The sequence below is a fragment of the Lepidothrix coronata genome, unplaced genomic scaffold (assembly GCF_001604755.1).
Source record: "Lepidothrix coronata isolate B3197 unplaced genomic scaffold, Lepidothrix_coronata-1.0 Scaffold33, whole genome shotgun sequence".
NCBI classification, from domain to species: Eukaryota; Metazoa; Chordata; class Aves; order Passeriformes; family Pipridae; genus Lepidothrix; species Lepidothrix coronata.
The window spans coordinates 4627178-4654294 of NW_016690213.1; the positions used below are offsets into that span (position 1 = coordinate 4627178).

The 27117-nt window shown below is 38.0% G+C and overlaps 1 protein-coding gene across 1 annotated transcript in view; it reads right to left on the reverse strand.

Moving 5' to 3' along the window:
* The window catches only part of LRPPRC (leucine rich pentatricopeptide repeat containing), an 89680-nt gene extending 65621 nt beyond the window's left edge, over positions 1 to 24059 (reverse strand). Inside the window, exons 1-12 of the mRNA XM_017811617.1 lie at positions 24054 to 24059; positions 21693 to 22456; positions 11327 to 11529; positions 9004 to 9126; positions 8198 to 8319; positions 8049 to 8107; positions 7210 to 7296; positions 6608 to 6734; positions 5403 to 5547; positions 4509 to 4651; positions 4135 to 4240; positions 3945 to 4052 (exon numbers count right to left, since the gene is read on the reverse strand). Of these exons, the coding sequence (XP_017667106.1) occupies positions 3945 to 4052; positions 4135 to 4240; positions 4509 to 4651; positions 5403 to 5547; positions 6608 to 6734; positions 7210 to 7296; positions 8049 to 8107; positions 8198 to 8319; positions 9004 to 9126; positions 11327 to 11529; positions 21693 to 22456; positions 24054 to 24059 (1993 nt within the window). The remainder of the gene's footprint in view (positions 1 to 3944; positions 4053 to 4134; positions 4241 to 4508; positions 4652 to 5402; positions 5548 to 6607; positions 6735 to 7209; positions 7297 to 8048; positions 8108 to 8197; positions 8320 to 9003; positions 9127 to 11326; positions 11530 to 21692; positions 22457 to 24053) is intronic.
* Positions 24060 to 27117: the final 3058 nt, after the last annotated feature.

Below are 27117 nucleotides of genomic sequence, written 5' to 3' on the forward strand. Positions count from 1 at the left end.
TGCTGGAAAATACACTAACCTCTTCTCTCTCTTTAAGCCAAAGAACAGACTAGAAAAGAGAGACACAGAAGTGTAGTCATGTTCATCTAGAACACTGGTCTCACAAATGTTTTTCAGACCATCACCAAATATATGCATATTGATTTAGAAATTATACACATGTACCACTGTACTGCTATATTATGGGCATTATAAAACATACACAAAAATAGAACATAAAAAAAAGATAAAATATTTATTTATTAACAGCCTGCTCACAGCCCAATGGATTGTCTTGCACACCCCACTTCAGAGACCACTGATCCAGAAGACTGGGCATGACTAAAACCCACAGTCAAGTCTCCTGCTTGATCAAGAACAGGTTTTTTGAGATCTTGAGCTGATGCATGAAAGGACACAGGAGCTGAGCATACAGAATCAAATAAATGAATAGGTGGAAAGACATAAATAGGGAATCAAACACAGCCAAACTTCTGTTCTTCTTTTTGTCAATACTGAAAGCACTCAAACACCCCCAACAGAACAGATTCCAACCTCAAATCAGTATAATGGAGAACAAATATAGAAAAGATGAGCTATGACATTGTCACAATATTTCCAAAACTGAAAAGTAAGGCTTGCATTTTAGTCCACCTTTCATTTCTTAAGTTTTTCACAGTTAAGTCATGCCTTCTCCCTAAAGCAGTCCCATAAGAACAGGAGGAATTTCTAAGCCAGTTATGTACAGTTCTACATGTGCAAGGGCAGTAAAATTTGGCTTTAAGCATTTTTCTAAAGAAACAAAAAAACAAAGCTCCAGTTAGAAAAGTGATGTCACATTCAGGAAAACATAGTATTTCATACACTTTTGCTGTGCTGGTAATTTCAGATGCACTCAGAATGTTCTTTGCCAGAAAAATCTGTCTATAAAACAGTATTTCAAGCAGTTACTTTGAGCAATTGCTATCCTTATTCCCCTCTGGACGCAGAGTCTTATTTTCCAAAGTAAATTACCATTCACTAACTGTGCTGTTTGTATACAACAATAGTTTAGTAGAACCCAAAAGTAAAATACACAACTGACTTTTAAAAACTGTCTTTAAACATAACATGATCATTCAAAGATGAAAGAGAGGTATAAAATATTCAGTAACAAGCATAAGTCAAATATTTCTGCTTATTTACACTAGGCCCTCCTTAGTGCATAACTTGATATGAGATCACCTTCAGTGCCAGTAACAGTTTCACATTCACCACATATTGATCTTTGAAACCCTGCAAGCTCTTTCCACTCCTATAAGCCTAATAAATGCTAAGGAAATAAGTATTTTTTAACTTATATAATGGATGCACAATAAAGGAAATGCCCCACCTGAAATTATTTGCCTGGCAAAATGACTGAAAAGAACTGTTTGCTGTTTAGGGTAGTTAGGTTCTCTAAGGTTCATGTAAAAATGGCCCTGTTTAGTTTCATTCCTCTTAACCACCGCTTCATTGCTAACTTTCATTCAAATATGATTCCAGAATACAGAAATTGCAGAATTTCACTTGATATTGAGTGTCAGGTTTTTCTATAACAAACGTTAGAGAAGCGTGTAATTAAACATTGCTACTGATTGTACAATTGTTTGGGTCACACTATATGTGTGACCAATTCAGACATTCGTACACTGCAGTTCTAAATAGGTTTTTGTGTATATTCTGTGTTCTTTAATGATTATTTAGTCCACTGTCTACATCCTATCAGATTTTTAATAGTTTTTCCTCGAAGTTCTTTTCCATTTCCAGCCTTACCTATAGCAAGACACAAAATCAAACACAATAGGCTGGGCGTTACCACTTTGTTGAGAAATTAGTTATTACCTCACTTGTGGTATGAGATGTGATACAGTGTCCATACTTCTGTTCACACAGCTCTATTACTGCTGCTAGAAAACACCATTCTGTAATTTACTATGTACTGTCACCTTTAGGTTCTCACTGCAGTATTACTGTTTGGTCTATTATTTCTATGATACAATTTCAGGGTGGATGGCTTCTTTTTTCCCTATTTACTTTTCTTCAAGTGTATTGCTTCTGTTTTTAGATATTGGATCTCATTCTTTTTTTTACTATTAACTTTAAAAAACTGAATGCAAGCTTACACATGGGAAAGAAGACAGCTTGTTTCACTGTTGAGCAAGAAGAGTTACGCTGATCTTTCACTACAGAAGCAATTGATTAGATATGTTCTTACCTAACGTATTTTAAAAATCGAAAAATCACTTGTGTAGGTATGCACAAAGCAGTAATGCTTCCACTTGACAGTATAAACTTGGACACTAAGCACCAGGATACAAAACTGAGTTTGCAAATCCACAGTATTATCTTACAGCTATACAGAAGTATATGTATGCAATGCCTTTGCAGACAGAAAAAAAAAGGCTCTACAGAAAATGGCTAAAAATGCTAGAATTGAGGGTTCCTTCATCAGTTCTCTTCTCAATTTGCTTACATGACTTCCAGCAGGAACTACTACCCAAAGCATAGTTGATATCTACACTAGGAGTCCAAATTAAGGCAACTTCTGATCTTGACAAAGACTAAAAGAAATAGAAAACCTAAGTTTCTCTTGACACTCAAATATTGCTTCAATTTTGGGAGCTAAGTTTAAATCTAAAAACACTTCCAATGTCTTTTAGAATTGAGTTAGTGAGTTGAAATTTACCATGGAGTAACAGAAAGCACATTTTTTCAGTAGGCAGCATCCACACAGAGAAGTATAACACCAATTTCAATTTACTTATTTTTGGCAACGTTGTACTTCAAGTAAGTCACAAAGGACTCAACTAAAACGACATTGCCACACTTTTAAAATATCACAGAACTTTCAAGGATTTGAAAACCTGGGAGAATATAAACCTGGGAAGTAGTCTAGCAGGAACAGAGCCTAAGGAGTTAATAAAAACTGAATATTGTTTTCACAAAGGCTTTTTGAAAAAGACTTGAGACATTTTTATAGCCAGAAACAATTAGGGAATACTTGTTTCAGCATTTCTTCCAAACTGGAATGTGACTGTATATTTAAGATAAAATTGCGATATGAAGAGTCTGCTAAAAGCACTTTTTTTTTGTTTGTGCATTTTGTTTGTCACCCAGTGTCACACTAACAACTCTGCATCTCATTCTAAAGCACATTATACTGTGAGATAAGATGAAAAAGACAGTTTTTTGTTTCCCCAAGGGGGAAGTACTTCTGTTAAAAGCATCTTTTTACAATACCATTCTTTCTGAATTACCAATAACGCAAACCAAAGAATTAGATACTGTACTCTAAAATTTAATATTTGTTCAATTCTTATTCATATCCTGTAGACATCCCCATGTGTAACAGGGGAAAGTATGCTAAATGCTTAAACCTACTTAAGAATCCCAAAGATTGAGCATTTTTGTCCTTCAATCAGTATGCTGTCAGGTCAGGCTCACACATTCAGCAATGGAAGTTTTCTCCTGCAGTTTTTATGATTGTAACGAAGCTCATGTTTGGTTTAGCAGGCAGATAATAAGAAGCTGGCTTGAAAAATGGACTGGGTTTGCAGTCCAAGAGAGCTACTATAAACTAAGCTTTCTTTTAAATTCTTCACTTGGATTTCAGTTTCTTCAAGAGCAAACTCTAAAAGGTAACAAGCAGCAAAAAGAACTGGTGGGAAGCAGAAAGAATGTGAAGAGTTAAAAAGATAACTAAACACTCTCTCACATCTTTTTGTGCAAAGGTAGACTTGAAATTTGTAGAACTGTATCAAGATTAAGAAAGAGGTTTTAAAATAGGTCTTTCTGAAGGAAAAAAATGTTTGTAACAAGGACAGGCGCAGCAAAGTCTTCGTTTAATTTCAAGAGTCTGATGAATCTCATGCAAGTGTTGTAATAAAGATTTGTGCACTAGGTTTGCAATAATGCTACAGGAGCATTTATCAGACAAAACTCACCTTTAAGATTCTTCTCTTTCTGATGCCGAACTAGCAGCGGCCAGGAATAGTGAGGTCTGAGTGGCAAGCCTTCCGCTTTCATCATCTTCATCACATCAATGGCCAAGGCTGAAAACATGCACAAAATAATTAAACAGTGTCCAAGTAGTCTACATAAGCGTATGTAAAATAAACTAAATAAGCAGAGTACCTGATTTGTTGGCCTCCAAAGCACAACGCAAAATAAATGGTAATGGTGCCGAGTGCATTTTCGCTTCTTTTAACTCACTACAGAATTGCTTCAGCTTTTTCACAGGCTGCAAAGAATTTCAAAAATTTATTTCATATATTTTTCAATTTCTCAAATTGCTAAGAACATCAGATTCTTCTTATGTTTAGAAAATGGATATTGCACATGCCAAACATAATTCCTTCGTAAAAATCAATTGACAATGCAAGTTGATATGAAATAAAATTATTCTTTTGCTCTTGAAGAACTGTGCAAAAAATCTTCGCAGTTGCATTAAATTAAATAAATACACTGTTATTAGTAGATTAAAAAAAAAGTATTACTATTCTGCTTACCATATCTCTATTTACACAATGTTGCAAGAAGAAGCTACCCTGGTCCATATTATCACGTGATAAATGACTAAAAGACTTCAAAATGCTGAAGCTTATATCTTCAAAGCCATGAGTTATCAGAGTCAAACACAGGTTCATTGCATCTAGCAATTGAAAAACAGAACAACAAAATTTAAAAAGCACACATAACAATTTCTCACCAAACTACTAAAATTAGTGAAAGCTAGTAAAGCAAATGTTTGCAAAGTACCATTAACATACTTTTAAACATGATTAAACAATCAAATTTGAGACTACCTTTTCCAGAATTCTTCGGATTTGTTAATTAAATTCCCCTGTCTCATTAGAAGACTATAATGAAAAGTACAGAAGTATCACCACTGCACCATGACAGAAAGAAACTAAGCAAGAGAAACACATTTCTAGACACGTCAAAAAAAAAAAGAAAAAATGGATGAACTATAATTAACAGTTATCAATCAGATCACACATACTGTGATAGAAAAGTGATTTCCAATGTAGATAATAAAAAACTATATTCGGTATTTAGTATCCCTTTTTTGTGTCAGTCACAAAGAGCTCTCACAACAGGAATTTTAACAGTGGTGGTTGAAGAAAGGACTCCACACTTGCTGCTTTCCTATAAAATCCTAATGAATTTTAGAAATTTAAAAAAATCCACAAATTAATTTTTATGTGCAAATGATTAATGCTGGTTTATATTTAAATTTTATAAAACGTAATCTTAAACAGCACAAATGAATCCACAAACTAACAGAAAAATATTTTTTTGCCTCAGTATTCAAGAGAAAAGTGCAAAATTACCTATTTTTGAACAAAAAAAAAGAAAAACAGCTTTCCCCCTCCAGCCTGCTACAGGAACCAAGGACATACCTGGAATTAATTCCCTTTCAAATTTTATGCGTTGTTTAATATCCTCGATGTACTGTGGATATCCAGCTTTGGCAAGGCTAAAAATCACCTGCATCAAAATTCTATCCATAAGGTACCCTTCAGTCTTCTCAACCTCTTCTAGAGTCTGTAAACCAAAGTAAACTTAACTTCAATCAACTCCAAAGTGACTCCAAACAGAACACATTTAACAAAAATAAAATTAAATAAAAAACCAAAACAAACAAAAAGCTGTGTTTTTTCTTTTTTTTAAAAAATACAGGTTTAGATAAGCAGAACATGGTATAAAGAGAGAAAGAAAGAATACCCAAAAAGTACTGAGAGAGTCCCAAACACCTTTAGACTGTAAAAAGAAAGAGGGACAGCTAAAAGGGATATAATAGATAGTTTCTCTCTAATATCTAATAATATATGAAAACAGCACAGGTATTCCCATTGTGAGATGATTTTCAAAAGAAATTACTTTGTAAAGGGAAGAATAACTAGTCAAACCTTTTTTGAAAGAATGATGGTTGATAAAGATTTGTTTAATTTTTAACTCACAGAACAAAATTATGTTTCCCACATCCTCTTCCTTGATTTGGTCCTCTACATCTGATACTACTTATTAAACTCGTGATACTACTAATTAAGATCAAACCAATTTTCTTTTCTCATGTTTTTCCCAATATTTCTTTGATTTAAAAAATGTAAGAGAGAATACTTGAAAAAAATCAGCTTGCAGTTACATAAAGGACTGCAAAGCGGCCTCATGTTATTAATACCTAAGTTGTTGGTATGAACTCTCAAAAAAAATTATTTTTTACCAGAAAGATCCTGTGGCTTCAATGGCAGCCAAAGAATGGCTCAATGGAAACAAAATAATGGAGGTTTAGTTTTTATTTTCATAAATAAACACATAAATACCTCACATGCACTATTTGTCTTTAAAAAAAATCCCTAAATTTTAAATCATTCACTGACAAATCTATCTTCTCAGAATGAAGCACCACTATCAAAAGACTAGTATTTTTAAGAAAATATGAGTTTGCTTTCAGTTAACCAGCTATTCAGATGCAATTAAAAAAATAAAATTGTTAATTACTGCAATAATTCTTTATTATTCCTCCTGCATGAACTGAAAGCATTCCAAAGCTATACTGAACAAAAGATCAAATAAGTTGTATTTAAACTCGAACTTGCCATACCTTTTTGATGCTATCAGCATCACCCTTTTCAGCATACACGTTCAGCAGTGATAAATAGGTATCTGCACCTGGTTCAACACCAGCCATCCTCATCACTGAAAGGATGTTTTCTGCACTCTTCATATCTCTAGAAGAATTCAAAGAAAGACCCTCAGTATATTTAATCAAAATATTTATTGCAACTTCCACATTTACCCATTTAATTAATTAGAACTGGAAACAAAGACTGCAACAAGCTTAGAGAAACTTATTTTAACTGAGCAAATCTCAAAAGGTGAAAGTCTTTTAATTATTGTATTACTTAAAATACTCTTTTAACTTTAATAGATGATAAAGTTCAGAACTAAGTGCAGCAATTTTTTTTCAAACACTACAAAAGTACAGTAATTTATCTTGAAATTCGAGATTTTCAGACACAAGAAAAAAAACTACTTTGTTAAATAGCTCTGTTTTGCTTCAAAAATGTATAAAGAGACAGTCTTCTATATATTATTATTCAAAACCATCACCCTATTCTGTAGCATGTAATTTTTCTGTACAGTATCACTCTATATTTTAGTAAAGCTAAGGTAATCGAAAGAAAAAAGGATATTAAACATTACCCTGCTCTTGCATGACCTTTCACAAGGCTACTGAATACTGCCTCAGTGATTGGAAGATCTTTGTTCTTCATAAATCCAAGAATCTTACTGCAAAATATAAGACAATCAATGGGTATTTTTGTTTTGAAAAGATAAACACTGAGCTATTGCTGCTCTGTTGGACAAAAAAAAACCCATTAAAAAAAACTCATTAAAAAACCCCAAATCCTGATGTTACTGAGCAATTAAATTTTGGGACGCTGCACAATATGCTTATAATTAGGTAATTTTAATTTTTTTAATATGTATTTGTATTTGCCACTTTTAAATATGCAGACAGAAGGGTATCTTTTTTTATCTTGCCTGTATTTTTATCTTCCTTTTACTCATTTCTCACGCCCCAGAATTACACTGTTGAAACTTAACCTTGCTAAAATTAAAAAGTTAGACAGACGTCCAGCAACCCCTGTGTAACAACAACAGACAGAATTACTACTGTTTGCTCCTCAGCCCACTTTGTTCTCAAATGCCTTTCCCAGTAGCCATTTTCTTACAAAGGGAGTAAGCCTTCATAGCCTCATACTTTTTCGAGGTGGCTTTAGAAATGACAAAACAAGTTCTGAGCGAGGTGAATACAACTTGAACACACTGGTCTACCACTCATTTTTATTTTGCTTTGTGTAGATTTCAGCAGACTCCAGGAAACTGCTCCGCATTGCTTGGTTAAAATATACTTAAACCTCTTCTTCACTTGGCTCAATTTCTATGAATTACACAGAAATGAGTTTTAACATTATTGGCAGGGAATATGAGAAACAGATTTTGTGGAAATCCCTTTAAACATAAATCTAAAAGAATACCTCGCTCCTTCAATGTCACCCTCATTGCAATAAGCAGCAATCAACCTTTGGTATGTAACCTACAGAAAACAAAAAGGTGAAGTTAATGATTTCCAACCAGTAAGTGGATACTACTATTAAGAATGAAGATATTATAAAAGGGTACCTACTCGATTGGGTTGCACATTTGCTTCCTCCATTCTGGCCAAGAATTCTGTCGGAGAAAATTTGTGCTCATTCTGAAGGTAGACCTTAAGTAAGGCATTGTAATGGCTTGTATCATACACAGCACCTAAGGAAATGTTTCAACCACAGTCAGTGAATGCAGGTTCTCTAAATTCAACATGTTTTTTTAGCTTTCTCAGGTAATTAATTTCATGCCAATTTTACTCTGTATGAACTTATCGGACTGCTTCCTTTAATTCACCTTTCAAATATAAGACATCTATTTAACAGCACATGTGTTTATAAAAGGAAAAAACATAACAAGAGCACTGCCCATGCTCATGTGCATGCTATCCCATAGTCTCTACATCTGTATTTATTTCACAGATTCAGCATTACTATCACAAAGCAGTTCATCTATGCATTATCTATAGATAAAAGACTTGCTTAAAATAAAAACATCATCTGATAAAATACATGGTAACACTAAGAATAGTCAGCCCATCATCAAGGTAACATCTAGCAGAAAAGTAAAATACAATAATGCAAATCAAGCAAAAGTCCAATTTAAGCATCTTGCAAAAAAAAACCAAACCCTCAAAACTTTAGATTTTTTTATTAACACCCCTAGATGTCAGTATAACCCCCAGAATTAGAAACTCACCTGAATAATAAAATCTACTGCTTATTCCGTAATAAGTACAACCTAACTTGTTAAAACCTAACATTTAAACACTATTAAAATACATTGTCTTTATTACAGAAAAAGTCCTCGCTGTTCTTGCAAGCAGGACTAACAAACCCAACATACCCAGCTCTTTCATCTTGTCCCATATCATATGGGCTAGTTCTGTTCTTTCAGGTGACGACACCTCTGGTAAGAGAGCACCACAACTTCGCAACAAAAGCAAGGTCTGGTTACTTCCTGGAGATCCTGCAAGTGGAACAAAACCACGAATTTCTTCATGAATAACTATACATTCAATATCAGAAAGAAGATTTGAGACCGACCTACTGAAATATTTAAGCATTTTCTACAGAATGCAATTTTCTCCAGACTGAAGGTTTTTACTGAACAGGATACCCAAATGATTAAACAATGACACTACTGTGCACTATCAAGAAAAAGATTTGTGATAAAACATGTCATTTAGTACAATAATGAGCTCAGCTGAGCAGAAATTTTAAAAAGTACAACACAAAGCCCTAAACTCAGATTATCTAGTACTTTCAACTTCCCAACTCAAGATCCTTAGATCGTTTCATCCTAACAGGGGTGTAACTTTCTCATTAATTTCTAAACTGTCAAAATACTTCAGACCAATTCAATACTACTCCAAAACTGGTAGTCGGAGTAAATATAAACCTCCATTTCCACTTCTGTCCATGCTCAATATAAAATAAATGAGATCATTTACATCTAGAGAACAGTGAAGGAAAATGCAAGATTATGCACCTTTTCTGACTCCTGCACTAGTACCAGATGTTGAGAAAGTAACTATAACCTCATCTCTTTCTTGGATTTCACTACTGCTCCTGAGGCAAATTAGGCAGAACCTCAGAATCTATCACAGTTTACTCAATAAGCTGGAGACACATTTTTTTTCTAATCACATCTTTATATCTAAACCCAGCAATTTCTAATAAAAATGAGAGTTTCTTTAGAAAGCAGCATACTATAAAGTATGATCACCAAGTCATACTTGACTAACTTTTAAATCCCTGCATAGTTTCTTCCTGCAACGAAAATGCCAACACATCTCCAGTTTCATAATGCCAATGTTACAACTAGTGACTGAGTACCTTGAAGACAAAAGAAGACAGAAAAGGTTTGGCAGTACGCGTATGGAAAGATGCAGGACAAGAGATTCACTGCAAGCACCTTCTTCAGGCATTTTTTGAGTTGTAATTAGAAATGGAAGAACAATACAAACACAGGCAGAAATCAACACTAACCTCCCACACTTCTGCTAAATTAGTTTCATTATTGTTCATAAAAAAGGACTAAATTTTCATATGGAAATATTTGCCATTTATTCTAACAGCATCCTAGTTAAATCTCTTGTGAGGTTCTATGCTTCTATTTTTAAATACCGTTAAAAAGCCAAAAGAAACCACTATGAACAATTAATGTTTCTGTTAATATGACTTCCTAAAAACTGTGTAACGAGTCAAGGTTCATGAAGAACTATTTGCAGAGAAGTTTACAGACATAAAATTCTTGCAAACCCAGAAGCAAAAATTAAAAGTTTATATCTAAAACACCAAAGCAGCCAGGATCAGAAAGGATATCACACGAAAAAAGAAAAAGCTAAAAAGTTCAACAGAAGGAGTGTGAATTAAAGACTCTGCTTTTAAACAGTGAAATGCAAAGCTTTTAAAAGCACAATCCCAGCTATACAAACCATTACAGTCCAGAGCAATACACAGCAAAGTTTAAACTTAAAAAAAATACATGCTGTCATCGATAAATATTGACAGTAGTACTTAGTGAGTATCTTCAGCAAGTATCTCCATTGACTCATCCTAACTGGTATCAAACCTCATCAGTTGTGGCAGCTGGTTTGCAAATTACTAATGTGGTCTGGCTACTTTAGCCAAAGAGGTTTGGAATCTGTCAGAATGAACAATGCCTCAGCTACCTGTTTTTGTTTAATTAAAAAAAATAAAGCTTTCTTGTCATGAATAACCACAGTTACCTGGTAATGTGGAAACTTGGGGATCACCTACATATTTCCCTGTTGTAGTTCCGTTTTAAAACACATAATGTGTTAAGGACAGCATGGTTCACTACAGTCACTTTAAAAATATACTGTGTAAACCAGATAGATAGGATCCCTGTTCAGAGAGCACAATACAGTTATGTGAGGAAGATGCAACATTACCAGATAAAAAAATCCACAAGCAGTAAGCAAGGCAATATGTTAACATTTATTAAAAGTACACTGCATTTTTACAAAAGAAAAAAAATCTTGGAAAAGCATTCAAAGCCAAATACATCTCTAAAGTATTTAAAGACTCTCCATCAACATATGCAACAGATTAAACAATGCTTGAAGACAAAAAATAAATTAGAACTCCTTCAGTTCATTTCCTTGGTTTGCTGAGTCATTATACAGCAGCTTTAAACTTACCTGCTTTGCTTATTTCCTGGAAGATTTTTAGTAGAAGAGATTTAGGAATGCGGCCAGTTTTCCTGACAGAGTTATCCACTCTATTTAATGCCCAGTCAAACTGATAGGTTGGTCTGGTTCGAATTTCTGAAACTGGTTCCTCTTTAACACTTCCTTCCTCTTGATGTGCAAGTGTAAAGAACCTTATTTGGTTCGTAATATTTCTGCTTAAATAAAAACAAACACAAAAACAGAGATTACACTTCTGTGAGTCATTTTGCAACTACACCAGTCACACAGCGTCAAGAAGATAACGCACTTCTTGCTACTGATCAGTGTCTCAAAAACATTCCATATTGATATAAACAAAGAAATATAGGTGATTCGTTTCAGTGTCTTTCTACTTAAGATACAGTCATGTACATTTTTCTCACAGTGACAACTGTTTCTCTGAGATTTGCAGTTAGATTCACCTCGTTAATTAAATGGTTCAAATACTATTCCTACAAAATTTAAAATTTTTAAGTCATCCAAGTGCTATAAAAATCTTATTTTCCCGTTACAGCTTCTCACAAAAGCTCTCACACTTTTGAAAATCACTTCAAGAACAGTCACAGACAGATCTTCCAGAACACAGCAAATCAAAGCAGCAAATTGCATCTTTCTTTTCAATTCAAATACACAAAAACTAATGCAGAGGTCAGTATTTTAGACAACAATAGCTTAAAGAATAATAGGATCATTCTCCATCCTGTCGAATTTACAATAGTCAGCATGAAGCATCCTTTCATTCTGCCATGTAAACCAAACATCAACACTGGATTTGTTCAAATATTTATTTTCTCAAAATAAATTAAGACAACAATAAGCATAATGAGAAAGCGCTATTATTTCTAGCAAAGCAAAGCAAGCTTGCCTTTTTTTTTGAGAATAAGTTGATGTACATAAGAATACAAAAAGGGTATTTGTGCCACAGTAAGATTGTGAACAGCTTGTGCAGGTGAAATTATCATTTCTCACAAGCATTTTGGAAGTCTGTTCTCAGTTGTCTTTACAACTGCATAAAATAAACCAGACTATCCTCCTCCAGAATCCTATACAAAGAAAGTAATACTTGCTGGGTGGTAAAAAGAAGATTCAGCAGCTTCTGAAATTGCCCTCTCTCATCTCTGGCTCTCTAGATAGCTTTTCAGCTAAATTTCTGTAAGCTCTTTAGACTACTTTTAAAAAAAAATAGTTGTACTCCCTGCTGTTGCAGATGCTCCAGTAACAGGTGCACATTTTGTTGAAATGGCAGCCTAAAAGTCAGGAGTGCTGGCATTCTCTACAAAACAATCTTCCACACCTAAAGCTTTTTCATAGGTGTATCTGCTGGTTGTTTCTCATCAACCAGTGCTCATTTAGGACCAGAGGAGAGAAGTCCAGTGGAGGGGAAAAAGCTTGCTGGTGGCAAGTCAGTGTTTCAGAAGCATTGGCAGCAAAATGCTAAATGGCAGAAAAATCATCACTGGGGTAGAAAAAACAGACTGGTGTTTTACCATGTGGTTGCCTCTTGTGAGCAGGAAGTAGCCCAAACAAAATTTTTTCTTTGCTGTTTGAAATCCTGACTTGATAACTGAGCAGGCCCTAAGTTCTATAAGTAGCCTGAAGCAGAATCTCTTTCCTAATGGAGCTATGAAAACAGTTTATTAGATGATTTGATTCCTGAAGGTATTTTAAAATATCCCTTAATAATGAGGAACATCACTACTATTTGGCATTACCTTTTTCAAGCACACCATTTTTTTACATTGCTCAATCTCCTTAAGTTTCCTCCTGAAGAATATTCCAGAGATCGGCAAATTATCTGCATAGTATTTCACTAGGGAAAGGATAAGGAAGAAAGAATGGAAGAAGGGAAAAAAGACTGCCAAAAAAGGACAGATCCCCTCCTTCAGTCCGTTTTAGCTCCTTCTAGATATAAGTTCCTACTGATTCCTTTGGGCTAGCTCTCATTTTAGTCAGATCCCTCTGCAAGCTTCTTTAACTCACTAATTTGGTACAACAGCAATTATTCCACTTTTACAAAAAATTAAATTACTGTTCCATCAAGTTAGAGCAGGAACAGCTCATGATGTCCAAACCCCACCAGAATTATCCAGAAAAAAAAAGAAATTGAGAAGGAATAGGTGCTTAAAATCAGAGAAAATCGAAAGAATAAAAAAAAAGGGGGAGGGACACCAAAACTGAAACACCACTTCTGGTGGTAAGCAGTTTGACAGATTAACACCATCAAACTTTTTTTTTTATTGTTACTAGTTAATGCCATCTCTCCCTAATAGTATTCCCAAGGGTGTCATTTTCTTTCCTTCCTTCTCCTCTTCTCCTTCTACTGCATCACGTAACGAGATACGGGGTACTTTCTGCAGAAGAGAAATCATTAGACTAACTAGAATAAAATTCAGTAGCACAAGGTAAAAATAACAGTAAGATAGTAAATTTTAACTCCTCTTGGGTTTAACAACCAAATGAGATGTCTATAATTTAAATAACTCTTTAATAACACATAAACAGCAATACTCAACTTTTAGCTAGCCAGCAGATCGCTATAAGAATGAAACTGCAATGATTGCAAGTTCTTTGTTTTTTCTTAAAGATATAGATAAAAAAGCAAATGGTATCATCTACTCTTATATACCCATTAAAAAGCTACTTGAAAGCTTTTCAGAATACTCCGGAAAGGTTGGAAAAAATGCTTAGGAAGCCAGCATCAACAGAGGGCTTACTGTCTTTGTAATACAGAAATTTATACTTTGATTTCCATGAACAATCTAAGCACAAGTGGACAAAAAGCTTGAGCTTCAGATTAAAATTGCAATGTCTTTTTCTATAAAAACCTACTATTGTTTTACAGTATTTTTCAAAATATTAAACTATATCTTATGACACGTAGCACACTTGTAACCATAAACAAACTGTTATGTATGGGTTTTAAGTCCTGTGCTTTGTAAGATTCTCCATGGTCAAGTCACAAATATCTCAAAGCACTTGCACAGCTCCATCAGATTAAGTATAACAATAAATACAATATGTGCATGCTCAACATATGCTAGTTAGCAGCATGAGAGGACTCTAAAGTTTCATTTGTAACTAAACTCTCCTGCTTAACATTTAGTATGATGCTATTTATAACCGAAGTTTAGAATATTATAGTATATCTATGGCTACAGTTGCACACTGTAAAATATTACTTATATGAAGTGTTATTTTTATACACTCAACCTTCTGAAAGATGAGCAGAATTGGGCATTTCTATTTACACACAAACACGCACCCCAATATTATCAAATATGCTACTGGTGCTAATTTATACTGATTGAAGACATTTTAAGGAATGGCAACATAGGAGTCCAAGTTTCAGTCTGAGACAGACAGATGAAAACAGTATGAGAGTACAAAACAACCTCAGGAACTCAAACTTTCATTAGCATTCACCTAAATTATAATTATCAATCTGAAATATTGATAGTTCAGTGTAACGCTCAGGTATACCTCATCATATGGAGGCCTTCAGCAACTGAATAAATTACACTTCTAGCACTATTTAAGGCACTGTGTAATGTTAAGCCAATCCCATAGTAAGACTTTGTTAAAAATAACTGTGGCTTCAAAAGCTGGATGAAGCTGCAGGGATCTACTGTATTCCATCTGGTACTTAGCGCTACAAATCAACTAAGAACACAAAACTTAAGATGAAAAAAAAACCCTAAGAGGTCACTATTGTAGAAGATGAAAGACTGAGAAGACCAGAAAGTCAGCTTACAAAAAAGATGCAAACTTAACAAATTAAGGGACGTGATATCAGTTTGATTTCAGGCAACCAAGTGAAGGACAGAAGAACGCAGTAGATGACATACTGAAAATTTATACTAACGGCACAACCTCCCCATGAAACAGAAGAAGTTAACAAAACAAGGCAGTTATCCATGCATCAGGAATCTCTAATTTTTAGAAAGTGAAAAACACCACATGATTAAGGGGAATAGAAAAAAAGCGAGGATAAAAATCAAGGTCATGTTAACCTTCTCAGTCAGGAAGTCACCTAAAAGTGCAGTAAGAAAGGCTTCTAAATGTAAGAAAGATAATTTTAGAAATTATACATACTTCTTCAAAGAGAAAAAAATTCCAGATCGTACATTGTTCAGCTTTCAAGAAATGTTAATTGCAACCATTTAATGTAAATTTTAACTATCATATCATTACTAATTTAACAAGGAGATGGGGTGTAGGTGAGAATAAGGAAGAATGACTTAAGTAATTTCTGAAAACATTTAAGATAAATTACACTAAAGACACATTAATAGACCTTACTCAAACTCCAGTCCTGTGGAATTACCTTGAAAAATTTACGGAAGTTGTGGGAGAAACAGAAGCATAATAAAAAGTACAGACTGATGTACAGGCTTTTGGCAACACCTCACCTGACAAACCAAGGAGATACAATGTACTTCTAGTTACAAAGTATGGGTACAGTAGCTGTCTAAACAAAAAATTTAAATATATATACAAAATTAAAATGTGGTTTGTTGCAAAATTAGAAATATTGTGTGGGAGTCTAAATGAAGCTATCTCCTGACTCAGCTAGGAAAAGACTGGTACAATCTATGTCCATTCAATCGCTTCGGTAACAATTTGGATGATAGAAAAGTTAACAAACTTATCAAATTTGTGGATGACACTGTAATGGTGGCAAACTCCAAGAAGGAGAGCCTCAGACTTCAGTAATCTCGATTACTTGATGTAATGGTCTGAAATCAGCAGAAAGGGAACTCATTACAGACCACAAAAAGTTGTATGTTTTGGACAAAATACAAATGCAGAAACTTAAGATGGAGTTTGCAACAGTACAGCCAAAAAATACTAAAAATGATCCACCGCTAAACATGAAACATTACGCAGCAAAAAAAGACAACTTCAGTTTCTCAAATCTTAAAAAACAAACGTAAATTAAATGCAGATAATGCAGCTTGTCATGATGTGTTTACTCCGTAAAAAAAATCCCTAAGTTTAAAAGACTCAAAGGACTCATCTATCCCACCCCACTCTCCAAAAGAGAAACAACTGGACCTAATCCATTAAGCACCACATGGCTAATATTAATGGCTGTAATATTAATTTTAATGAAATATTTGAACAGGATACTTCAGTCAAACTTTGTAAGTAGGAGTATTAAAGTGAGATTAGGAGGGTGAAAAAAATCTATCACACATCACCTTGACATTTCTGATCCTGCCTCAGTACTAGATGTTAGATTATATGGTTTTACGATGTAACCCTGTTTTTCAATTATTTTAATGAACTTTGTTCAGAATTAAATGCTGTGCTACACAGCAGAACGCATGATACTTCTGCAAGGGCTGCAACAAGTGCTAGCATTTACTTTCATCAATTACCTTTAAATGGCATTTTAAGATTTTCTCTATGTGAAACAGGATATTCGCAAGCGCATGAAGCTGCACAATATACTTCAGATCTGAAGTTTCAATGAGCAATCTGATTTTTCCCCAAAATGTGTAATTTCTCTTTACTATCCTTCAGAACTAAGAGAAGCTCAAAAGGATATCCTAAGCTCTATAGAGTGATCTCTCTCCTATTGCCACAATCACAGGATTAGAAGTATCCTTCTGATACTGGAGTCTTTACACCATCTTCAGCTTTGCCTCTGCAACTGCAGACCTCACCTTCACAGGAAAGGTTAACCAATCATGCATTTGTAATCCCAACACAAGTGGCAATTCTTCACCTCCAATTTAGCTTATAACATTGGGAAAACAGTTGAAGATAAACTCACAGAAAAACTTATGCACAGATGAAGTGTGCATAGAGAAATTTATACAAAGTCAGTTCGTAAAATTTTTCTGTTTCCAAGTGTTTAGTGAGAATCCCAGTGCCTACTCACATACTTAACATATTTTAAAGCAGACTAAAGGCAGTGCCTTGAATTTCCTAAAGGAACATATCTTCCACAGTAGCCCAAATAAAAACATCCGATCTTTCTCAAAACTCAAAAAGTAGGTGATGCCAGCGTTCTCCCTTGCAGCAGAAAGTTTACTTTCTGTAAAACTTGACCAATTCCAAATATTTGAAAAAGAATTACAAAGTCACCATACGGATATTTGCCTCCCTTTATCAAAGCCACAATAAGGTAGTTGCTATGCTTTTTCTAAGAAAAGTACTGAATATGCAAGGCAAAAGGTGTATGAAATAGTTCTCAAAATAAAGCCGTGCTCCAAGTAGAATAATGGTAAACTTAAGAGAGTTAAAATTCATTAGTGTACATAAAAGCACTACAGACCCACCTTAGTTAAACTTCCTAAACATAAGGCTAAATATACCACCTGAGATCCCAGCATAATTAACAAGACTGTTAAACAGTATTTTCCTTGACTTAGCTATGATCACCTATAAAAAAAGGCCACAATATTCAGGCTGCTGTATACCTGTTTCACTGACATAGAGTGGAATCTTGTAATAGAGAAAAATTAAAGTTCCTTTACGTAGACTGAGAAATCTCAAGTTTCTTGGAGAATATCTAAAAATTTTGCCTAAGTGGCTCATCACAAGTAAAACTTTGCTGTGTACTGCCCTGAGGATATTAGGAAAAATTCCTTCATTGAAAAGGTGGTCAGGCATTGGTACAGGTTACCTGAGGAAGTGGTGGTCACCATCCCTGGAAGTGTTCAAAAAACATGTGGCACTTGGGGACATGGTTTAGTGGTAAAGATAGCAGCATGAGGTTAAACAACTGGACTTGATCTTGGAGGTCTTTTCCAACTTTACATTTCTGTGATTTCTTGGGAAGTATCTATGCATTTTATATCCATCAGTAAAACACACACAACAACTACAACAATAACTCTGTGAAACTTCATTACAACAGAGTATTACCAAAAGTGAGTCTACTGTATGTCTCCTGTGTTTTTAAAGACCATTAATTCTACAATTTTGCTAATGTAATTAAGCATTCAGTTCTACGTTTTTGTTCAGTGGTGATGGATTGCTGAGTATGACAGTAAACAGTCAAAAGCAACTTGTTTGCAGCTAATTAAAAAAAAAAATTGAATGTACCATGCATTCAACCATGAATCATTCGGGATTTTAACTTATGGTTACTCTAAGCTCAAATCGAATCCTCCTCCACTCCCTGATCTGAAACAAGACCTTTTTTAAAAGGATATTTTCTCTCCCATCTCACCAACATGCTTCAAACATACCACAACATATCAAAAGGCAAGAGTCTTTACAAGGACAACTTGAACAGCATAGCACATGTGCCTTCTGCGCTGGTTTTGGCTGGGTTGGAGCTAATTTTCTTTGAAGTACCAAGTATGGGGCTGGGTTTTGCACTTGTGCTGAAAACAGACAACACAGAGAAAAGCTTGTGCAGGAGCAGCAGCATTCTGGCAGGACCTGTGGGCTCCAGAGAGGAGCCCATGCTGGAGCAGGTTTGGTGGCTTGATTTCTTTTTGTTATTGTATTGATTCTCCTTGATTTTCCTCCTATCATGAAAGCTATACTTTCATGGTCTATGCTTTAGGAGCCTAACTGTTCTCCTTCCCTGATTTAGAGCCAGACAAGCTGGCCAGCAACAGGAGGGTGGTCAGTGTGGAAAGAATGAAGCCAATACCCCTTCTCCAAGCACTAACTTTCCCACAGCAGCAAGCTGTAACACCAAACCATAACATAATCACCTACATTATGTAGAAGAAAGTCCCCCAAGACATTCTGATGTTAATGCACAATCTACTCTAAACACTCGCCAATGGAGCAGGTTTGTTACATTCTTGACAGTCAGACTCCAGCAACAAATTTAGGCACTCTTAAGTGAGTGCCTAAAGATTCACTTAAGTGAATCTTCTGTGAACAAAGTTCCAGTAAATAGTTTGTATCACATAAATTAGCTCAGTGCTGAAGTTTGCTGCTGTAACTCTGAAGTTTGTTGCATTGGTCTGTCACAGTTTATCTTAATAAAATTGCATGGCATGAGAGTTACAACATATAGCTCAGTATATTTCACATTCCTTACTAGAGGTAGTCAAGTGAAAAATCTGCCTTAGATCTGAATTGCTATGAAACACTTCTCAAGCACCCAATGCAACTGGTTATCCACCTGCTATCCTAACCCATTTGCAGAAGAAGTTTAGATTAAAAACCGGAGCAGTAACAATGCTTTGATAAAACCTCAGCTTGAATGTGATGGTTGCTCCTTTACATCTTTAGCCCAGTCAACAGATCTGCAATTTTTCTGCAACTTTTCTTGTTATCAGAGTCACAGACTCACCTCTGAACTGACTTCATTATGTTCAATGCTAAAGCAACTATATCAAGCATATGCAAACATATATATACAGTCCTCTTGCAAAATGCTAATCATTCCTTTTTATTTATTTAATCTTAAAACACGTGTGTGTACCCTTACTATTCCAATTAGAACTTTATGGAGTCTCTGGAATTTACTGCAGTGGACTGCGTTTCACTCTCAAAATCTTGAGACCTAAACAGGTATAGTAAGCTTAAGTGTAGTCCATTTGTCATTCTAATTCTTCAGAGGAAGTCCATTTGCAGAAATTAAGGCTTGAGTAGAAAAAGAAACAACAATGAATAGTTACTTAAGGTAAAAAAAGCGAAATGAGATCATATACTTAATACACGCAATTTCAGTTCATAAGTGTTACCTTTGCTTTACAGTTTGTGGTCTAGAGCATCACTTGTGCTCTAGCCCATCCCATAACGTGACAATGAGACAAAGATTTTAGGTGAAATCTTATTTTAGGAATGAAATTACTGGACAGAAGGAATGCACAAAAAGTTTCTTGCTGCAAGAAAAAAGCATTGGTGGGGGGGAAACAGCCAGAAAACCAAAACCCAGCTGTTAGAGCCAAAATATCATTGCAGAAAGCATTTTGAAGTTTTTTCAGATATGGAAAAAATGGAAAAAAACTAGGGAAAACCAGCACTTAGTCCTTCATCAGTCATATGTGAATTTCAGTGAAAAGCACTTCTTGCAACAAATTAATTTAGGGAATTAAGCTTCACACTGAGGCAAACATAATTTAATTACTAGAAAGTAGAAAGGTTTATTCATGATTTGCAGACAACTAAATGTGTGGTTCTGTTGCCAACTGTTGAGCAGACATCCTCCCAGTTCCCTGGTCCTTCCTGAACCACTCTACTCCATCCTTCACACCAACTAAAACGTTTGATAGCATGTAATACACTTCAGTGACTAAAGCCAGCAGAAAACTATTCTTTTTTACGTAAGATTTTCATCAGGCTACCAAATAAAAACAGCCCCAGAGTAAGACTGATAAGTACTAAAGCTAGCGCAGGTAGCAACAACAACTTTATTTTGGAGGTGAGACTTCCCTTAGGAGTTCCCAATGCTCACTCTTGTCTGTTCCCATCCCTCCTTCTGAACCAGCTCTAGAACTCACCAAGTCGTCTGCTGAACGTATCTATCTATCTAGAATAGCAGAAAAGTCTTGGCAGAAAACCAGAACAGTTAGGTTACATCGACTTAGAGGGAGCAGCAGAGCTGTAACACAGCACAAGAAAGTCAGGACAGAGCAACTTTCTCCCTTTGGCAGCACTAAGTTATTTTATCAGCTCACAAAGCACTGCGTGTCTGTAGTTGTGTTAATGAATAGTTGTGTCTCCAGGTTTCCTGTAGGGCACCAACCACATATTAATGTGGTCAAAACCGCAGTCTGGATATACACAGGTGGGGTAGGCTGAGTTTTCCCACCCTACCTTCGCGACGGGAGAGGGAACCGCGGCAAAGGAATTAGAACGTTCCTCCTGATAAGAGAGTCAGAGGGCACGAGGAAGAAGCCCAGATTCCAACTCTGCAGTTACCCACAGTCAATCACAGTCATTTAGACTGGAAAAGACCTCCAAGATCATCGAGTCCAACCTGCAACCGATCATCAACCATGTCAACTAGACCAGAGCACAAAGTGCCACGTCCAGTCGTTTCCTGAACACCTCCAGGGATGGCGACTCCACTCCACCCTCTGGTCTCCCCCTCCGGACTGTGTGTCCCACCACAGCCGCATCCCCGGGCGCTCGGGGCTCTGCTTCGCTCCGAGCCCAGCAGGATGCGGTGGCGGGAAGCGCGGTCCGGCCTGGCGACCCAGCCGGTGAGAAGCGGGGCCACGGCGTGGCCTTTGCCCCGCGCTCAGCCCGAGGCCGCGCACACGCCGGCGAGGCCGCCGGGCCGGGTGGTGCCGCGGAGCCCCCGGGGCAGTCCCTGCGAGCGGCGCCGCAGGGCCCGGCGGCACGGCCGGCAGTGTCCTTGGCGTGCGGGGCGCTGCCTCCGCCGGCCCTGCCGGGCGGCGCGGAGTCTCACCTGTCGGGGCCCGGCGGGCGGGTGGCGGGCGGGCGGCGGAGCGGCAGGAGCGGGGCCGGGAGCAGCGCTGGGAGTCGCGGGCGCAGCGCCCGAAGGCGCCCGGCGGAGCTCAGCAGCGCGGCCATGACCGCCCGCAGCACGTGAGCCGCGCGCCGGCGCCGCACCGCCGCCGCCCCCACGTGATGGGGGCCAACCATTCCCTGCGGGGGGGGGCCGCCAGCTCCGGCCCCGGAGTGAGCTCGTTCGGGCACCGGCGCGCCGCCAATTCCCCCCCGCGCGGCTGATGGGCCGTCCCAAGAGAGCGCGGGTTGGGCGGCCCGGCAGCCAACCCGGAGCGGCTCCGGCGGGAAGCGGGCGGGCGCGCGCCGGGAGCGCGGGATCCTGGGGGAGGGAGGGGGAAGCAGCGCCGGGGAGCGCCGCCTTTCCCTGCGGGCGCTGCCGGGAGCTCTTCCGTGGGGTTCCGCGGGACGTGCCGTCCCTGCCCGCCTGGCTTTCCCAGCCCAGCTGCCCAAGTTCTTCTCCCCCGGGAGCCCGGCGGTGGCTCGGGGCGCGCAAGAGCCGCCGAACCCGCACTGCCCGTACCGCGTTCCAGGCCCCGCCAAAGCGTGGCCGCTGGCGCGCAGGCGCGCCAAGGAAAATCCCTCGGCCGGCTCCAGCCCATTAGTGGGAAGAAGCAGGTCCTCCACTCGGGGTTGGCCGGCGTGTGCGCCGCGCTCCAGGGAAGCAGTGCTTGGGAAGCAGCGCTTGTCATCCCCTGGGAGTGACTGGCAGAGGGAAGAACCTTAATGAAACCAAATGTAAACAGTAAATCTCTTCCTGAGCTTGCTTATGTTTACTGAGCTGCCACCCGCATCTGAGCTTCGTTTTAGCATCCAGGTCAGAGCTGGTTGCTGTAACGTAAAACATTAAGCAAGGTACTTACAAATTAAGTGCATGTTTTCATGCAAAACCCATGTCACTATTTTAGCGGTAACTTGCAAATAATTACTCCAAGGGGCAGGTTGATTTTTATTAAATCAACTACAACCAGCCACTTTCAATTGCGCTTTACTTGAAAAGATTTGTAAAGCCTCATCATCAAGATGCGAAGAGCCCAGTTTTTGTAAGTTTTGTATATGTATACATATGGATACTGGTTTTTGTTATTTAGAAAGTTCTGGATGCTCAACAGTTTTTACTATCAAGCCCTAAGTCATGAGTTACAGCTAGTAAGACAATAATTGTGATGTTACTGCTTATGGCTTCTGCTGTATCACAGTGTTAATATTTAATGGAATACAGGCTTCAGTCGTAATGAGGAAGAGCAAAACTTTTTAACCCAAGTACAAACCTAATGCTAATTATTACACTGGATTAGATATGTGATCTCCAAACTTGATTATGGACTAAAGCCCCTGGGAGCTCGCTCTAATGACACAATAAAAAAAAGTCTGCATTGCTTACAATAAGGAGGAGAAATGGTAAAGTGAAGGACTGGAAGATAAAGAGAAAATAGTTAAATTACACTGGTCAGCATAATAAATAATAAGTTCTCATTGCTAAGACTTCACTGCTGCTGAATCAATAAAGAACACATTAAGAAGTGTTTAGAAAGAAAACAGTGGGACAGATGCTGACCAAGAATTCCTCCAAAGGACATAGAAAACACAAAGGTTCTTGTTTGACAATCCAGCTGGTGGATAACTGGATGAGAAATGAAGGCTGCTCAGAGAGAAGCTACCTTTTCACTGCCCAGTTGAGAAGTCATAGACATGATTCTGGTTTAGAGGTAAAGACAGCTATTTGCTTGATGTGAAAAGGAAGCGAAGTCCTGGGGAATTAATTCAAAATGTCGTATAGATGAAGCAGTAGAATTAGGAAATTATATTTGCTGAAGTTCTCTGAATGGATGAGAGAATCTAGATCACGTTTATCAAGATTTCAAAAAGAGGAGAATTTTAGTCAGTAAATTGACACATAATGTTTATGGAGTTTTTCCCCTTCTCTAGGCAGACCACATACTCCAAAAGTCTTGGCCTGATTCACTCTGCACAGGGAATTCCATTAAGAATCCCTGGAAGACTATCCCTGGAGATAACAATTAATAGTGCCAGGTTCTGTTTCTGGGATCTGGAACTGGTCTCTGGTATTGATTCCTTTCTCTACAATAGTTTCAGCCTATGCCAGACAATTGCCTGGCACAGGTTGAGGAATTAGCATCAATCAGCTTGGAACTGTTGCCAGTAGGCAGTTTGGTGATGGCCACACTGTACTGGAGAGGAGGAGGATTTATAAGCCAGAACTCCGTCCTAACTCTTCCGATTGGCTCACAGGCCACAGGATGGCTCTGGTTATTTAAGGTAATAGATGGGCACTGCCTACCTGCATACTGCCTCTCCTGGAACTTTTAAGTTCTGATAGGGTGTCTGCTTAGTTGCATTGAGAGTTTATCATAAATTCTTAATATTAACTTCTAAAATTTAATTGAAATGTGTAATGGGAATTTCCAAAGCAAGAGTTAAAATAATGTGGTAATTAGAGCTTTCTTCACTCACTCTCCTTCTTTCAAATAAACCCCCATATGTATAAAACAGCTGAAGTAGCTTATGCCACAGTTGGCTCTGGAAAATCAGAGAATCCAAAGTTTAAATTATGCTATAAGTGCATCCCCAGGATCTCAGTGTAAAAACTTTTGGAGTAAATGATCCAAGTTGTGTCAAAAAACCTTGGGAACAGTGAAGGAAACATAAGAGAACATACAGAAGAGAATCAGCTTTGGCCTAGGACCATTGCCTTTGGGCAGTTTGGACGTGGCTGCTGCATGTCAGGGGGCAAAATGGTAGCAGGAATCACAGCTATTCATGTCATATAGGAGGTTTATGAGATGTTAACCTTTGAAGAAGTTGTGGTCTGTGCTTGTAGTGGGGCCTGGGTGAATTCTAGGGGTCCTTTGGGGGTCTCAGAGGTGTCCTCTGCTGGCACTTCTGCTGACTAGTGGAGCCATCAAGTCCCTATTGGAAAGGTGGGGTTTCTCTCTAGAGATTTCAAGGCAGGATGTTTTAAGATGAGCACAAAGCATGCTGTAGTGTGTAGGTTAGTCTTGCCTCTAACCTCCTGATAGCTTTGCCTGTTCTTCCCATTCCCTAGATTAAGATGGCCTCATCTAGAGGCAGCTCTGTGCAGATGACACCAGTGCAGTAAGACATCCATCTTTCCACTGTCAAGGTAGTGTATGATCTATGTTACACAATGGGGTGAGAGAATATAGTTCCCAGCATTCATTTATTGGCTTAATTTGTCTTGAGAAATGGACTAGCAGGAAGGTTTGCCATGGAGAGAATAATTTGGGGCATTTACTTGAGACTCTGGGGGAAGGTAGGCCATGGAATTGAGAAAATGGCAAGGTACTTACATATATGTGTTGTTAATATCTATATTGTTTTTATTTCTGATGACTGATTAAGGATAACCTTAGATTTCAGACAATGTGGTACAGAAGAGGTGCCAGTGTGGAGAATATCCATCCTTAATATATCTTGAGGGAATGTGACAAAGGAACTAAAAAGTGACCTTTTCCTTGTTCTCTAAACCTGACTGGAAGTTTTGGGTGAGGCCTCTTGCCTATTCTCAGGCATGCAGTTCACTCCTGAAAGAGGTGACTCTCAAGGCAGTAAAAGACTGAAGGATAAAGAGGAATGTGGCTCTCTGTGGTACTCTGTATGTTTATATGTAGATATGGATAAATCGGTATACAGATACTCTCATGACAGCAAAGAAAATCTAATTCTAAATTCATGCTTGCTAAGGTTTTTGTACACTTTTAATATCTCCTTTCCGTTTTGTTCTAGGAGAAAGTTGGATCAGCTTAAACTACTCGTACTCTTGTTATTGCAAACTCTCACATTTTTCTGTTGAATCTCTAAATATTCCTCAGATCTTGTGAAAACACATATTTCAGGTTCATTTGAAAAGAAAAAATTTTAAAAGCATGACCTGAGAATGTCTGCTGAATTTAAAGAAAAAATAAGTTAAAAGAGTGGGTTTTTTTTAAAACCAAAGTGTGATTTTTAGAGCCTGAGTTGCTTAATGCTAGAAATGATGTGATTTCCTTGTTTGGGACATTTTCCAGATTCCCAAGTTGCCTCCAGCTATTACTACATCAGTGTCTTTCAGGTCTTGTAGTTTGGCCAGTGTTACATATAGCAAAGCAGGTGCTCCATAAAAAATCTCTAGTTGCAAATAAGGTTGAAGTCAACAAGTTTTTTGAACTAGTCAGGTTTTATTTTGAGAGGATGAAAATGAAGTAAGATATTAAGAGCTACATAAGTGAGGGGGGAGATGGTACAAACATAAATGTTGTTCAGAAGGAAAGTGGAGAAACGTGACACAGAATAGTTTGAGAGAAAGGAAGGAGAAATCCGAGATGGAAGTAACTGAGTAACTCACAAGGTTCCTGTTTTGGATTTGTGCAGGAAACACTACTGATGATACAGGGATGTATTCACTACTGATGAGCAGCACTGACACACAGTCAAGGTCTTTTCTGCTCCTCACACTGCCACACCAGCCAGGAGGTTGGGGTTGCCCAAGGAGCTGTGAGGGGACACAGCCAGGACAGCTGACCCCAACTTACCAAAGGGACATCACATACCATATGGTGTCATGCTCAGCAATAAAACTAGGGAGAAGATTGGCTGCAGGGCCACTGCTCGGGGACTGTCTGGTCGGTTGGTGGTGGACAATTGTTTTAATTTGCATCGCTTGTCTTTCGTGGGCTTTATTTCTCTCTGTTATTTTTTTTTCATTGCAGTGAACCCCAGGAGTTCCCATGAGTTTTCTCAACCCATGAGTTTTCTCACATTTACCCTTCCTAATCTATTTCCCATACCATGCTGAGGGGAAGGGAAGCTGGCAACTGTATGATGCTTAATTGCTGGCTGAGATTACACCATGATAAAAAGGGATTGCTGTTCACATTCAGAAACAAGATCAAAGTAACTACAGCTCATTTTCAGGAAGGTAGTGAGAAGATTCTTTTTTTTCAGATCTTTTTCTTGGAGTTTTAAGATTACTCTTTGTTACTCAGATGCCTTTGGGGGTGTATTGGGTCTAGCTGAGCTCATTTCCCCATAGTAGCCCTCACAGTGCTGTGCTTTGCGTTGGTAGCTGGAAGGGTGTTGATAGCACACTGGTATTTTGGCTACTGCTGAGCACAGCATCAGCACTGTACCATTCCTTCCTCAATCGAGGGCAAGATCCTGGGTGGGGACACAGGTAAGCCAGCTGACCCAAACTGACCAAAGGGGTATTCCAGACCATATGACATCAGCTCAGATATAAAAGCTAAGGCAAGGAGCAGGAAGGCAGGCATTCATTGTCTACAAAGGCTGCCTGCTGAGGGACTGTCTCACATCCCGAAGCCCTGTTTCTGTTTCTCAGGAATGCA